The sequence below is a fragment of the Thermobia domestica genome, chromosome 18 (genome assembly GCF_964235325.1).
Source record: "Thermobia domestica chromosome 18, izTheDome1.hap1.1, whole genome shotgun sequence".
Classification (NCBI taxonomy): Eukaryota; Metazoa; Arthropoda; class Insecta; order Zygentoma; family Lepismatidae; genus Thermobia; species Thermobia domestica.
Genome location: NC_137471.1, coordinates 158,406,279 through 158,423,454, shown reverse-complemented (window position 1 = coordinate 158,423,454; position 17,176 = coordinate 158,406,279). Strand labels below are relative to the sequence as shown.

General features: G+C 35.9%; 1 protein-coding gene across 1 annotated transcript; it reads right to left on the bottom strand.

Moving 5' to 3' along the window:
• Positions 1–661: 661 nt before the first annotated feature.
• LOC145676220 (uncharacterized) lies at positions 662–12,138 on the bottom strand. Its single transcript, XM_081747146.1, has 2 exons — positions 11,333–12,138; positions 662–2,594 (listed from the first exon to the last, which is right to left on the bottom strand). The coding sequence occupies exons 1-2, from the start codon at positions 11,695–11,697 to the stop codon at positions 1,526–1,528; spliced, it is 1,434 nt and encodes a 477-aa protein (XP_081603272.1). The 5' UTR covers positions 11,698–12,138; the 3' UTR covers positions 662–1,525.
• Positions 12,139–17,176: the final 5,038 nt, after the last annotated feature.

Sequence of the window (17,176 nt, the reverse complement as noted above, 5' to 3'; positions counted from 1 at the left end):
TAGTACAATTTTCATAGCACGCGTAGAAATAACAGCGTAGATTATATCATCTCTATTCCTCCAACAGAATGCGACATCTCATATAAACTCTCCCCACGTGTGAGATTTTTGTCCTTTGTGGATTATCATTTACTTTGCAATATGTGAACCTTGAGTAAACGCCTTGCTAAGATCTTTGCATCTCTTTGGTGACTGACTTGTGTTCAACTGCGTTTCAACGTTTGAGCGTAGACTATATCGTCTTCCACACCTCTCACGTGTGAGGTTTTGATCTTGTGTGGCTGAACACGTATGAACGTTGAAAGAATTATATTCCAGGATTTTTGCAAGGTGAGATTTGGCTACTGTTTGGATTCACGTGTGTATAGCCAATTTCGAACGTAGATTAAATGCCTTACCACACTCTCGACATGTGTGATGTTTTACTCCTGTGTGGGTTAACATTTCTCTAGCCAAAGTTCAACGTTTATCAAATGACATACTACACTTAGGGCATATTAATATGTGTAGCCAGAGTTGAACTTTGATTAAACTTCTAACTACACTCTTAGCATACCTAACCTCTTTCTCCTGTATGGATTAACATGTGTGTAACCAAACTTAAACGATATTTAAATTCGCCGTCACACTCGTAGCATGTGTGACATTTTGTTCCTCTGAGGATTAACATGTGTGCAGCCTAACAAGGAACCTCGACAACTAAATATGAACGACGAGTAAATGCCGGACCACACTCTTGGCACGTGTGAGGTTTTCCTCCTGTGCGGACTAACATTTGTGTAACCAAAGTCGAACGTCTATTAAATGCCTCACTACACTTTTAGCACGTATGAGATTTTTCTCCTGTGTGGATTAACACGTGTTTAGCCAATTCTGAACGTCGATAAAATGCCTTACCAAACTCTTGGCACGTGTGAGGTTTTTCTCCTGTGTGCATTAACAAGTGTGAAGCCAAAGTCGAACGATTATTAAATGCCTTACCACACTCATGGCACAAGTAAGGTTTATCTCCTGTGTGGATTAAGGTGTGTGTAGCCAAAAGTGAACGTCTACTAAATGCCTTACCACAATCTTGGCACGCGTGAGGTTTTTCTCCTGTGTGCATTAACATGTGTGAAGCCAAAGTCGAACGTTGATTAAATGCCTTGCCACACTCTTGGCACGTGTGAGGTTTTTCTCCTGTGTGGATTAACATGTGTGTAGCCAAATGTGAACGTTGATTAAATGCCTTGCCACACTCTTGGCACGTGTGAGGTTTTTCTCCTGTATGGATTAACATGTGTGTAGCCAAATATGAACGATGAGTAAATGCCTTACCACACTCTTGGCAAGTGTGAGGTCTTTCTCCTTTGTGGATTAACATGTGTTTAGCCAAATGTGAACGTAGAATAAATGCCTTTCCACAGTTTTGGCAGATGTGAGGTTTTTCTCCTGTGTGTATTAACATGTGTTTAGTTAAAGTTGAACGTTCAGTAAATGATTTACCACACTCTTGGCACGTGTGAGGTTTTTCTCCTGTGTGGATTCACATGTGTGTAGCCAAATGTGAACGATGAGTAAATGCCTTACCACACTCTTCGCACGTGTGAGGTTTTTCCCCTGTGTGGATTAACATGTGTGTAGCCAAATGTGAACGTTGATTAAATGCCTTACCACACTCTTGGCACGTGTGAGATTTTTCTCCTGTGTGGATTAACATGGGTCTAGCCAAATGTGAACGTAGAGTAAATGCCTTACCACACTTTTGGCACATGTGAGGTTTTTCTCCTGTGTGGATTAACATGTGTTTAGTTAAAGTTGAACTTTCAGTATATGATCTACCACACTCTTGGCACGTGTGAGGTTTTTCTCCTGTGTGGATTAACATGTGTGTAGCCAAATGTGAACGATGAGTAAATGCCTTACCACACTCTTCGCACGTGTGATCTTTTTCCCCTGTGTGGATTAACATGTGTCTAGCCAAATGTGAACGTAGAATAAATGCCTTTCCACACTTTTGGCAGATGTGAGGTTTTTCTCCTGTGTGTATTAACATGTGTTTAGTTAAAGTTGAACGTTCAGTAAATGATTTACCACACTCTTGGCACGTGTGAGGTTTTTCCCCTGTGTGGATTAACATGTGTGTAGCCAAATATGAACGATTAATATATGCCTTTCCACACTCTTCGCACGTGTGAGGTTTTTCTCCTGTGTGGATTAACATGTGTCTAGCCAAAGTTGAACGTTGATTAAATGCCTTACCACACTCTTGGCACGTGTGAGGTTTTTCTCCTGTGTGAATCACCATGTGCCTAGCCAAACTTGAACATACTCTAAACTCCTTTCCACATACTCCACATATGTGAGATTTTTCACCTGAATGCACTAACTCACCACTTGACATAGTTGAACTTTGAGTAGAGCTTTTATCACTATTTTGGGACGTATGACTTTTTTCACTTTCCTGTGTCACCATATTCTTTGTCAAACGTGATCGATGAAATTCTTTGCCAAACTGCGTCGAAGTATCAGATTCATCATAAGAATGAGAAATGGATTTATTTAATGTAGTAAACGTATTCCCTTCTCCGTGGAAAGCAAAGATGTTATCGCGCCTGTAACAAATTCAACAAACAATGAAATGTAAATGGAGATAATGATTAAGTAGCAAGGAAACATGTAATCATTCACTATATTACATGTTTTATTACATTAAATATTGTAGAAATATGAAATGGAGTACCATATCACTATTGTCTCAAAATAAGTTGCTGTAGTTTGTTTCACTATATCAAATTAAACTATCATTTATATCGTGGCGGACATAAGCCTATGACCATGTATTGTCGGCTGTCTTGACACAAATGCACAGTATGAGAATTAAATCTGTCTTATGTGTAGATTCGTGTGGAGAAAAAACCAACTTGCGATCCAAAGGTTTAAGAACAACTCAACGTACTAATAGAAACTGTACCGAAGGTAATTCACTTATATCATCATAAGAGGAACACGAAAGACGTTTTGAAACCAATTAAAAAATTACATACAACTTTCCAAGCTGAGGCAGAGAAACTTAGAGTAACAAGACTAAAGACGAATCATTTACAGCGTTGTGATCGTGGTTCAGTGGTCTAGGGGCTTGACCAGTAATCTCGAAGTTTTTCGATCGAATACACGTCAAGCATTTTTTTTTTTTTTTTATTTTAGGAATTTTGATGGAAATAGATCGGCGATAACACACGCTTCATTACATTCAAATATTTGAATACACTTTTGTTTCAGCACTTGAACTATCAAATTTTCAGGAATAATACTAACAATAATAACAATTATCTCGAAGAATATTTAAAAATTAAAAACTTATTATCGCTCAGGTCGTACCATTACAAGCAGAAACGTGATATTAGCCAAAAAAAAAAAAATATTTCGGTTTTGTGTAATGTTGCCCATGAAAACACGAATTTCTCATCTCGATTCTAAAACAAACCAAACAAAATCGGGATGAAACATTTTAATTCGAGACGAGACTAGGTTAACTCACACTATAGTCATGCTTTGGAGATGAGAATCGAGACGAGACCAAAACTATCGTATCTCATCTTATCTCGATTCTAGAAATAGTGTATGCCACTCTTTAAGCAACAATTGCTCTGTAGACTGAATCTTATACATCATTTTGATAAGATTTCAGAGCTCACTGAATTATGGTCTGTGTATATATTTTTGTAGCAAAGCTTTTATAATTACATCTGCAAACTTCACAAGTTAGTTTATTACAAGCTTTAGTTTTCAATTATATTCAGTTCTTTTTTTTTAGTTTTTTTCCTGAAAACGTACAGTAGAATATATTCTACACGAAATATTAGCGGAAATCTTTCTTTTAAATTTGAGTAGCTGTAGAGATGTCTCATGATGGTACGGAACCTCTTTCTCGAAACGCCTTCGACTTCTTCTGTAGCTTAGCCAGCATAACCATTAGTTAAAAACAACTGTAATTACGGCTCTTGTGAGTTCAGAATCCCTACTTTCTACACCAAAATTACCTCGAAACTTTCCGTTATAACATTTAACTTTCCTTTATAACATTTAGCTAGTTGTAGGGAAACTTTCCGTTATAACATGTAGCTAGTTGTAATAACGTATCGAGAGGATATGTGCTGTTGGTCCTGACACTTCTCTCGAATCCCGACTATTTTGTAACTTATGGCTTACGCTACGGGTTATTTTACAGGCTTTAATACAATGTGTCCTCATACGGAATTTGTTACCTATATTATTATTATTATTATTATTATTATTATTGTTACTGAATATTTGAGACCTCAATATTACGTCACACTGCCGTAGCAAAGCTGGGATAAATGCAATAAACAAGTGACAAATCTTGGGAAAAAGATTAAAATCAATGTGAAGGTTACGATTATATTTACAAGAATCTAACAACTACCAAAAAACACGATTTCAACCACATGGCGACCGTTTTCCGGGTTAAATTATAGTAATCTTTCTACAACTACTTTTACAATACCATTATACAGATAACGTGTTGAGTTTGGAGCTGATTAGCCTAGTGTCGACAGTCAATTTCTATCAGATCTTCGGCGAACACAATTAATTAAAAATAAAGCAGAGTGATAGAAAAAAACAAGAACTAAGTAATGTAGATTTTTCACGTAAGTTAAGTAAATATGTTTTGACCTTGAGAGCAACAGAGAGATTAATGTAGCTCATAAAATTTTTTCTTGTTGATTTTTAATTCTATGTAGATGTGAGTGGATAGCAAACAGCTGATTGAGTATACACACATACATACATGTTTTACACTATGCACCTTCATGTGCATTTATGAATAAGAGTAAATGTTTTAATACTAATACACAATAACACACTGAGCAAGGCTATGTGATAATGTGTAAAAAGAAAACAGTATCACGTGACAGTTTCAACACAATAACTGTGCAAACAAACAGAGAACATATAGAGAATGTTTCGGAAAGCAGGAATTAGGACGTACAGGAAAAGAGGAAGCAGAATAATTGAACTAGTTAGAAGAAAAAAGAGAAAAGCAATAGCGAACAAAGATCAAGGGGGAGTAATATATAGAGTAGGATGCGAGGAGTGTAACAAAATTTTCATAGGATAAACAAAAAAGAATTCAAAAAAAGGATTAAGCAGCACCAGGATGTTGTAAGACTGAAAATGGACAACAATGCGATACACAAGCATCAGAAAGGAACAAACCACAGGATAGGGTGGGAAGGAGCAGAGGTCATAGAAGTAGAGAACAGGACTTTGGTGAGAAAATTGAAGCCAGAGAGATTATGAAAGCAGGACGCAAGGTGATGAACTGGAATGCAAGATTCTCGATAAATAAAGAGTGAGAGAAGATTCTGCTTAAAGAAGAAGGAATAAAAAGGGAGAAGAAAGAAAGAGAAACAAAATAACAAGGATAATTAGAGGACAGGACGCATCCAGCGGAAAAAAGTAAACCTTTAATTTGACACGTGTGCAGCTAAAAAGTGAAAGTGAAAACTAGACAAGTGTTATTTTTTAAAGAAGGGGCGGAACCTAATTAAAATTGAATTCCGGACAGTGTATATAAGTGATGACCAACTCCCAGCAACCAGAAGGAGTGGAAGTCTGATGAAGACACAGTTATTGTGTAGAAACTCTCACGTGATACTGTTTTTCAAATATTATCACATGGCCTTGCTGAATGTGTTATTGTGTATTAGTACAAAATGGAATCAAAGCCTGATAGAATAGTTATAGAAAATATTTTATATATGGTACTAGTTTATATCTGTGTTAATTTTATATTGAAGCACTTCGCAAAATGAAACCTGAGTTGTAAAAACAAGGATTGGTTGTTAATGATCGTAATATCAAAATTCTTAGTGTTTCATGTTTTAAGCGCATGTTTCTTATTTTCGTATTAAACTCAGACATTTATATTTTTGTACTTTGAATTAGTTGCTCGTATCTCATATCAATATGGAGGCTAGTGTTTTAGAACAATTTCAAGCAATATTGACAGAAGAATTAGAGAAAAAATTAGAAACCATGGCTCAAAAATGGTAATGAATATTGGATGCCTAGGACAAAAAATACATGAATCAGTAGGTGATCTTCAAAAGCCTGTAACAGAAACGATTTGGGAGCGTAGGAAAGAGCGAATTGAATGCCAAAGCAGACAGCTTACGTATTAATATGAAAGTAGCCAATAATTCCTTAACTGAAGTACTCTCTGAATTAGTTAACGCGGCCAATCATGTTGATTCAGTAACTGCTGAGTTTAAAAAAAGTGTAGCGGAATGAAAGAAAGGTCTCACTGTGTTCTATGAATACATGCGAACGGCACAGATAGAGTGTAGGCAAACCAACAAAAAAAAGAGTGCAAGGCGGAAAAGAAACCGTCTTGAATTCGAGCCAGCCCAAGTTGTGAAAGACATGTGCCAAATAAACCAGAAAGTCGATTACAGTCAGGAAAAGGAAATATGCAGTGTAGAGATAGCAAAAAAGAAGAATCGTTACGCGTACCTGTAAAAAATTGTTTCTAATGAAATTGTTTTGCCGGCAAGGGATACCGATGTTTCACACATGATAAGCGGTAGCGTTCAGGTTGCGCGTATCCGCCCTCTTGAAAAAGCCAGGGAAGGCTTGAGAGTTCAATTGATGATTTTGTGTGATAACGAAGTTACAGTGTTGTCTGTTTTGTGTCGAAGGCAAATGGTTTTGCGCGAATTCAAGAATTCAAATTTGTCTTTGTAACAGTGTATGTCTAACGTAAGTTGCACTTTAGTGCTGCAAATCCATTCCGACTTTATCAGCTTTGAATATTGTAGAAGAAAACGACTTCAAATTCACAATAGACCCGCCAAGCGAATTCTGTTTTACATAGTGAATGTCTCGTACATAATATATCGGTCGGAACTGTTTACCGTAAACAAGCGTAACACTTCCAATAAAGCACACGCAGTCGAAAGTATATTTCCGTTATAGAACCGAAATGTAACACCAAAGTTAAGAAGAAAAATAAGATGGCCAATGATACCCAGTTGAGTTTTCGTAATACATTATTAACGTAAACTCGATTTCGAGAAGCATAATCAGTAGAATTAAAATGAGCAGACGTGATCATATCAGTAAATCAGATGCAATATTTATTAATTTTCAGTTGCCGAAATGTTTGAATTTTCAAGCTAGTACTTCACTATTGCGAAATTGTAAAAAGCGAAAGTTTAAGTGTAGTGCTACACAAAATGTAGACATGTTGATTGCTCATGATGAAAACAATGTGCGTCGACCTCCACGTACAGCGTACTCTCAGCACGCACAACCACACATTAGGCGTGCAGAAGGAAATAAGTTGAGAATAAAAGGAAAGTGCCTTGGTAAGCGTAATTCGGAACGCACTAAACTCGGTCAAAGACGAACTACATGCAAATTAAAGTCGAACTGTAGGCGAGGTTATTTCGAGTCAAACATGCGGAAGAAGTATACATCGACTCCGAAGAACACCAGAAAGCTTAAGGGAAAACACGTACGAACATTTTATAGTACACTACATTTCAAAATATAGTAATAGTAAGCGCAAAAATAAAAAAAAATTATGACAGGTATCGCAATGCAGCGTAAATCCAAACGTCGTAAAGGAAGGCTTGTCATTACGTGGAAATTTAGTAAATACGCTGTAAAAAGGAGAAAAGTTCCGAAATTAAACAAACTAACTGGAAAAGTACATGTAACCGTACTAAATTACAGCTTACAAGCGTAACCGGCACAGATGGAAAATTAAAATCTTAGCACAAAAAAGGCGTGAACTTCACCCCAACTCGGGTTAAACCCGGGAAGAGATGAGAAATCAGAAATACCGAATTTGAACTTTTAAACTTTTAGATTATGAAAAAAGTATTACTGTTTATTTATTTGATTATTTCCCCGAATTTCGAAGGTTACTTTTCAGAATCAAAGTGTGTGCCCACCGTCACTGACGCACCAGACCAAGAAACCATCAATATCGCCCTACAATCAGATACGTTTACTTAGATGTCAGTTTCCTTACAGCATTTGGAGGTGAAAGATGAATGTGGAAAGGAGAGGAAAGACAGCATTGGAAATTTTAAACAGGTAATTGATTTAGAACGCGATTTCCGACTTTGAAATTGTAATAATACCTCACCACTTTTGAAAAGTATGGCTATCCCGTTTTGGATGCGGACTTTCAGTATCGAATTCTTATTAGGATGTTTAAGTTTTGTACTTTTTTTTTCAGGTCTTTCCAGTTTTGGGAACCATATTTCATAATAAAATTTTATTATTAAATTTTGCTTGAGTTTTTTATCATTCTCCTTTATGTTTATATTAACATTAACTGTCCCCATACAATCAAGCATTTAGAGACTTGTTAGGCAATTAGATATAATTACGAACATAATTAGAGAAGTACTAGTAATAACTACAATTAATCATAAAGTTAAAATTTTGGGTAATTAAAAAATGTGCTCTTCAGATAGTGAAGTTTTTCATCTGATTGTGATTGTATAATGAAAAAAATATACGAAATTTGTAATGTAAGATCAAGTCGCCGTCAAAATACTGTAAGTTAAACACAATTTAGTATAATATTGAAAGTAATTGACAATAACCTTGAATTTGATAAAGTTGCTCGTTGATTTGTTCATCGTTCAATATATACATGCAGTCTACTATGAAAAGTCAATGTGCATTCAATGTGACTAATGATAACTGAAGTTAATTGACTTCAGAGAAAGCGATATTATAAGTTAAGAAGAGTTGAAGGTTAAAATATAGTTCATCCCCTAGAAACATCTCTACTTTCGTTATAAAATTAAAGTGATGAAACCAGTCCGACGCCTGGTTGGGTTCCAGCTAATGTGCAAATTCGGCAATTGACTAAAATTTCAAAATTTTGTTCTAATTTTTAATGTTTGGCATAATTAGAGAAAAGTATAATGGTAATAAGATTGATGTTCGGATTTTAGATTTTGATATAATAATTAGTTTTGATTTGGATATATAGAAAATAATTAGAGTTTTGATTTGCATTTAGAGAAAGTAAATCAAATGTTGTTCTTTTTGATATTTGAAAATAACTCTTGTATTCTTGTGCCGGGAATCATAAACCGATCTCGAGAAAAAGAAAAAGGGAAGCCCGTTTACGATTCCACGTTACCCTTTACTACGATAAACACCGGATACTATGATGTATCGATAGTACGGAGTGCCTACGTCAGTTACACAGTATATGGTAATACTAAGGTTTATGTTATGAGAACATATTCAGATTGCTACGTACAAGTAGGCACTGAACAACAATAATGTTTAATGAACAAGTTAATATTACTGTTATCTTGTGTTTCACTATTGTGACAAATGCTCTCGGATGTGACTTTATTCTCGATAAAGATAAGTGCAATTGCTAGTAAGGCACACATAATATTAGCTACAGCTCTTTAAAAGGTTACATTTGTAAACCTACCAATTTTGTAGGTAAGAGCGGGCCTGAAGTAATACTAACGATTAAAAAATTGATGAATTGAAATGTGAGGCTGTAGCATTAAATCTCCTCCCAGGGTGTATTTCTTGTCGTCTTCTTCCTTATATTTATTTTCTTAAAATGCCTCCTCAAGGCCTGAATGTTGACAGTCCAATTGGGGTTCGGACATTAACCCTGATTTGTCATGACTTGAATACCGAAGGCATGCAACTAGGGTGGTATGTAAGGTCTTAGGGTAGAAGCGATTCATTCGAATCGTCAGGGACCCTGCAAGCTTCAACTGTAAGAGATTGTCAGAACCGTTGGTTTTAGGATCCAATTCATTAATCTGTATTTTTAATGAATGACATACAACCTGTGTTGTCAAATAATTACGCACAGAATGGCGCTCCGTATGGCTTAACCGCCGTTTTACTAATTTATTTGTATTAAAATGTTCAAACGGTTATCAGTTACGTTCTATAATGCAAGTTACAATGTATAATATAACGAAACTAACTTAACATTGACGGAAATTCTTTTAAAATTTGGCGGTCCTTACAGTGACTGTTTTCCACGCTACTACAACAACAAAGCCTCTCTGTAATTAGAACTGATGCTGACCCCAACATTAACACCAAAATAGAGTTACATGTTCTATCGTAGGGGGTAGTTGAAACTTCGTGTACCGTATACAGTTCATGGTTTCACCGACGGAGGACTGTGAAACTCTCTTCATATTTTGGCGAAGTAATGCCCGATGTGCAAAGTAACCCCTTGTCAAGGTAGCTAGTAACCACTGTAAGCGAAATGAAGTATCAAAATTTAGTGTGGCAAATCATAACACGGAACTATGAAAATGCTTGGGAATGAAGGGATCCATATAATTAAGAAGTTACGTCCCTAATGTATTGTGTTACTTTGGAACACAAATATACAAGCAAAGAAAGCATTTCAGCATGTTACCTATAAAATACTTAGGAACGTACAAGAACACATTCAACACGTAAGACGTGTAAGTCATCCTAAATACAGAATTTTGCGCTATCTTTGTTTACCCACATTCTGCGTAATGCCCTAATCTGCATAGCACTCTTATTTTTACCGGCCATCTAGCACATGCTGATTAGCGTTGTTTTTACAATAATTCATATATTATGTACGTACACCAAGCCCCTAAAGTGATCCCATATTGAAAAATGCAGGTCCATACCCTAAAAAGATTCCTGGGAATGTAAAAAGTCGACTTCCTTGAACAAATGTGTGAAGCTATGAAATGGACTGATGTATGGACCTAATGAACATCCATTGTTGGTTAAAATATTCTTTATCCTGTATTTTACTTATGTCTTTCGAAGCCAGCCGGAAAAATCAAGCTAGACCCATTTGAGCTAAATCAAAATAAAATCACAAACGTCCATAGTTTATGTTCGAATATAATACATTACAGGTTTACATTTGTAAAATTTTAGAATAATTACCATTCTTATTATTTGGTATTTTACATAAGTCTCTATATAAATAAAACAATATCGTCGAGAACCCATATTTTAAATATGTGAACAATTAGTGAGAAATGTGTAACCAATAATAACGAAATAATTATTTTATCGAGATATGAACTACATAAGAATTGTATGGATCGTATCAATCTTGTTATTATTTTTATTTGGTATACAGCTTGTCTATGTGTGCCATGTCATTTCCAAATTGTAGGCTACTAACTAACGTTCATGATATCTCCCATACCTAAATATTTCTCGTGAAGTATTGCTTTTAACCAACAAAATTTCCGAAACCATGTAATCGTATTATCAATCTGAGCCAATTAGTTAATGAAAAATTGAACATTACCTTTCTGGCCGAACTGAATTTAAACTTTTTGTTGTTAATTGTTGGGAGTCATTAGAATACGACGCGCAAGTCTCCTGAACCACAATTTTTCTTAGCGTTTCTATATTACTTTCAAATTCAGGATCTTCTTCTAGTGCTAATTCTGATTTCACCCTATCAACGTTTAGTTTCACATCCAAAGAGCACTTAGCTTTATCCTTGTCCACTGATACATCTCCTTCCGTTGTAGATAATATTAACTCTTTGTTGTCATTCATTAGTTCGTATGTCCACCCTCTCCCTTCGAGCGGATCATCACTAGGTAAGTCATAAGCAATTTCTTCTTTGCACATCAATTCCGACTTAACAGACGCCTTACCAGCCATTTTGAATTGAAATATAATAAGAATTTAATACTGTTCTTATACTCCCCTTATATTTTACGCTGCCAGTGTTAATGAAATGATTTACAAGTACGTTCACAAGAGCAACTTTATATTTCCAATCTTCTTCTTCTTCCTCTTATTCTTCTTCATCAACCACTACTCCTCTCTCGGCAATTGATTGTTTGTTTGTAGTAAGCATTAAAAAATTTTTGCATAGTATCATTATCACTCTATTGAACAAGAATATCGGCAATTTAGAAAGGTAATTAAACGTGTAAAATGTAAATATCAGAATAGTTGAAAAATGATAAAAAAGTAACAAGATGTGTACAAAGTCATAAAACAGATAGAAAGTAGTAAGTATGATAAAGCGAAAATACGTGAAAAAAGAAGTGTCGCAATCGGGAAAAAGTCAAATTTCAGGTTCAGGTTCAGGTTCAAGGTATTTTCCTTCCTTCTCTTCGGAAGTTTGGTTCCTGAAAAAAGAAAAAAAGAGAAATAAAGTACTGCCCTTTTTTCATTTCAAGTTTTCTATTTTCTTTTTCCATCAAAATTCAAGAAGTTCTTTGTTTTCTTATATATTTGTTTCTCACTTAGTTCCCTTCCATTTACATTAAAGCCTAGCCTCCAAGCTTATTCAATCAAATTTCCTTCCTTTTTCATTTAATCGATCCATTTCAATTTTTCCCCGATTTTAAGGTTTCTACACATTTTAACAATAAGTGTTCTAATGTTTCGTCTTCTTTAAAACATAATTAACATTTTTCGTTCACTTCTTTAAATTTTTTAATCTTACCCTTGTTTCAAGGCTCCCTGACCTGGCTTTGAAAATAAAAATGCTTCGCAAATCATTGTTCATATAATTTATTTTCTTATAACGCTTTTTATATGTTTATATTCCTTTCAAACTGCTCTTCTTGACACCTTCTTCATACCACTTTTCCTGTGCTTTCTCTTTAATTGTTTCTTCTGTGATTTTTTGGAGAGAAGTATGGTACAATAGGAAAAGATCAGAATAAGGAGAGAATTTCGAACAGATAAAGGGGGCTGAAGGCCAAGTTCAACAGAACAAGAGGTAGAGAAAATTGAGGAGTGTAAAATGACTGGGAAAAAGTGTAGAAAAATGAGGGAATGTATGAACGTGTAAAGGAAAGAAAAAGTGTGTAAGTTCAGTAAATATGTATAGAAAACCCCACACAACTCTCGTCATCACAGGACACACAAAGCACGATGCACTCGCCATAACGGCCACTTTACTCGATATTTCATGGATACTCTCCCAGCAATTATAGACGGTACTTGCAATCAAATACACAATCAGGTTTTAATATGATACAGAATAATTGCTTATTGAAAAAAATAGTTCTTCTTCTTCTTCTTCACAAATATAAAGCCCGACCTGACAAAGACCATTGGAAATTTATAATGTGTTTGAAACCACTGTTGTATACATGTTGAAGGCATGAGCTACCACTGACTTTATATATTAATAATAATAATATTAATAATAATAATAATAATAATAATAATAATAATAATAGTATGCATAACAATAAACGAAAAGTGGTTGGTGTGTTTTCTTTGTACTTTTGTTTTGATATCATTATTGTTTTCCACCGTAAATTAAATTGCACTAGTTATTTGTTTCGTTTATTCTATTTGTAAAATGTTAACTTTTACCAATGTCAACTCATTCAAGAATAGTGATAGGCAGTGGGAATATTTACGGTGGAAAGGAAAATAAAAAACGGGAATATTCCCGGGTTGTTCTCTTGCATATCAATTTCCGGGAAGGAATTTATTTCCATTTCTTTATTTTATTTTCTAAATTATAAGAAAAGTATGACAAATTACTTTATTTTCATTTATTATGATATACTTCTAGGTTTTAAACAATTTGGAGGTTACAAAAATTAAAATTCGTTGACTGTATTTTATATAACTAGTCATATTATTTTTTCTAACAAGGGACATGTTTCGGTTAGAACGCGATGATCGGTATAAAACTTGGTATACATATACAGGACTAAGTACTGAACACTGTATGATAAGTCATTCCCGTGTAAAACTCGTTTTCCGCCGACAACGCCAACTATCCTTCGAAACACAAGCAGTTAAATTCCTCGTTATAGGTGCTGAGTGATGATCAGTCTGGCGGCCAGTGTGTCGTAGTAAGCTCGAATTAGTGTTAGGTCAGTGTGGAAAAAATGGGGCGGGCTGCTGGCATTAACCTCCTTCATGTAAGTGAATTGTCAAAAGACAAACTAAGGCGCAGATTTAAGAATCAAATATCAGTTGGAGCAGGAGATGATTGATTTGCAACACTTTGATGCAATTTAATTATCAATGAGTACGAAAATGAATTAGAAATGATCATACTCGTCTGAGATGATAAAGAAAACTGGGCCATATGCAGAGTCCTTCTGGTTTGTTTTTAGTACCATACTAAAGCGTTCGACTTATACATGCTACCTTCAGATATCGGGCGTTTAGCATGACGCTAATCATTTGTCAAAACGACTTTGCATAAGGCGAATTAAATTTGTAAATGTTATAAACAAATTAGGTTGGGTAACTGCCAGAACACAGATACCCCACCATTTTGTCAACACTTGCGTTTAACCCTTAGGAGATCTTGGCTTTTTGGGCTATTTTTGAAACTTTCAGTCAAGCAGCTACTGCATCGTCACTATTTATCCTAGGATCATGGTTCATATACCTCATTCTCTTCAGAATAGAGCTTGCTTTCAAATGGTACCACTTGCATGCTCATACCATATACCAGAAGCGGGAAAAAAATTGTCAAAGTGAAAATTTCGGAGGGAAAAAAATTTCCTCGAACTTTGGCCCCCCTGGACCCCCCCCCTGTGTGATCGTAGCCATCTAAAAAAATCTGAGAAATAGTACTTGGCATACTGACTGTGTGTGCCAAATTTCAAGTTTCTATCTTGAATAGTAAGGGAGAGAGAATTTTTATCAAAAATTCCCACAATGCCCCAAATCACCATAAAACACTATGATCTCAGGGAAAAAATTCCTGAGACATCTCTAATTACATTAGGACTATAATCCGCCAATCATTCTCTTCAGAATAGAACTGTCTTTCAGGCGGTACCATTTACATGTCTCCATCATGTATCTAAGGCGGGAAATTCCTGTAAAAAGGGATTTTTTGGGCAAAGTTTCCCTTTTCTGAACTTTTCCCCTCTGGACCCCCCTGTTTTTACGCAGAAATCGAAAAGAAAACTTCATATAAATACTACTCGGTGGATTGAATGTTTGTGCAAAAATTTCAATCATCTACGTGAAAAAATAGGCCCGCCAGAAAAAAAATTCAGTATCATGCCCCACTTTTACCCTATACAGAAGTATATTTGGATAAAAATTCACTGAGACGGCCCTAATTACCCTAGAATAATAATTCGACCGTCATTCTCTTCAGAATGGAACGGCCTTTCAGACGGTATGACTCACGTGGTCCTATCGTGTATGTGAGGCGGGAAAATGACGAAAAGCGGGATTTTTGGGGTAAAAATATCCTTTTTTAACCCTTTGCCCCTCTGGTTCCCCCCTGTTTTAACACTGACATCGGAACAAAAAATCTGGTAAATACTACTCGGTGGGCTGAATGTTTGTGCAAAATTTCAATCTTCTACGTTTAAAAATAAGCCCGCCAAAGATATATATACCGACAATGCCCCATTTTTCCCCATATAGAAGTATATTTTTCAAAAAATCCCTGAGACATCCCTAATTAACCTAGAATAATTATTCGACCGTCATTCTCTTCAGAATGGAACGGCCGTTCAGACGGTATGACTCACCTGGTCCTATCATGTAAACGAGGCGGGAAAATGACGACAAACCGAATTTTTGGGGTAAAAATATCCCTTTGTTTACTCTTTTGCCCCTCTGGTTCCCCCCTTTTTTAGCACTGACATCTAAACAAAAAATCTGGTAAGTACTACTCGGTAGACTGAATGTTTGTGCAAAACTTCAATCTTCTACGTTCAAAAATAAGCCCGCCAAAAAATAATGAACATAGGCTTAAAAAGGGAAAAAATACATTTTAAGATTATGACGTCATCACCTCCCATGTCTGGACGCAGGACGGTCTGAAACCATACGTAATGCCTTCTACAATGTCTCTGGACTTGAAAAACAAAAAAAAAACAGCGGGAAGAAAAAGCTCAAATAGAAGAGAAATAACGCAATGTACCATGAAAAACGCGTATGGTACAAAATGTACCATAAGATCCCCAAAGGGTTAAATATGTATGTTCACAATATTTGCATGTATTTCCTTTTTTTTTTAATTTTGCATGTAACATTGCCACACACGACTTTTCTTCCTGCCTATTTCTCGAAATTCCATGCGTGAATTCAGATGTAAGTTCGAGTACCTCTTCAGAAATTTCGAGTCAGAGAGAGGAGACAGACTGACGTCTATTAAAAACGGCAAAATTTGATGCAAATATCTTAGAACTGTTATATATATACAGGGTGTCCGAGAAGTCCTTCACTGATTACAGAAATTGATAACTCAGGCTAGAAATAAGACAGAAATATGAAACTGGTGTAGAATTGTTTACAAACTATAAAAGTTTTGGTCACATCAGTACACTTCCACATGAGCACCCTTGCTAGCACGTAGCACATCTAGGCGATATTCAATTTCCATCCACACATTAGCCAACATCACTGGAGGGATCGATGCAACGACTATGGTTATTCGTTGCTGCAGGGTTTCAAGATCTGGTACACGTGTTCGGTAGACCTCATCCATAACATAACCCCATAAAAAGAAGTCTAATGGGGTTATGTCAGGAGAGCGTGGAGGCCAAACTGTTGGTCCATCACGACCAATCCATCGCCCAGGAAATGTCCTATCGAGATAGGCACGGACGTCCAAACCCCAATGAGGTGGTGCACCGTCTTGCTGAAAAACGACATCGGGGAAGAACAGCATACAGCTGAACATATCCAGGTACACTGCAGATGTGATGGTATCCTCAGCGAAGAAGAATGGCCTGATAATTCGATCGTGCAATAACGCGCACCAAACATTCACCTTTGGACTGCTTCTGGTGAACTCCCTGACCTCCCTGGGGGGTTCTGAACCCCAAATGCGTATCGTCATCCGCAAAAAAAGTTCGCATATACTGTAACTTCCACATTTTCATTAATAACTCGCTCTTCTGACTATATTATCGCTTCTTTGTGCTTTCCTTAACAAAGCAGTGTAATAATGCATAATTATTTATTATTTTATAGAAAAAAATAAAGCAAAATAAGAAAATTATAAGCAAAAATCCTTTAATCTTATGAAACCTTAGTGTGTCAAATAATTACACGAAGAATATCCCGTGGGAAAAAAAAGGGAAAATGACACAGGTATTAGGAAACACTCACTAACATGTGAAGCTATTGAACAGAAACATGAACTGAAGAGTCAACTACGTATTTCTGCGTTTAATAT

Excerpts from the sequence above, each read along its gene's own strand:
- LOC145676220 (XM_081747146.1), bottom strand. The coding sequence starts at position 11,697 with ATGGCTGGTAAGGCGTCTGTTAAGTCGGAATTGATGTGCAAAGAAGAA. Across the intron at positions 2,595-11,332 it reads AATTCAGTTCGGCCAGAAAG|GCGCGATAACATCTTTGCTT; the intron begins GTAATGTTCAAT and ends AATTTGTTACAG.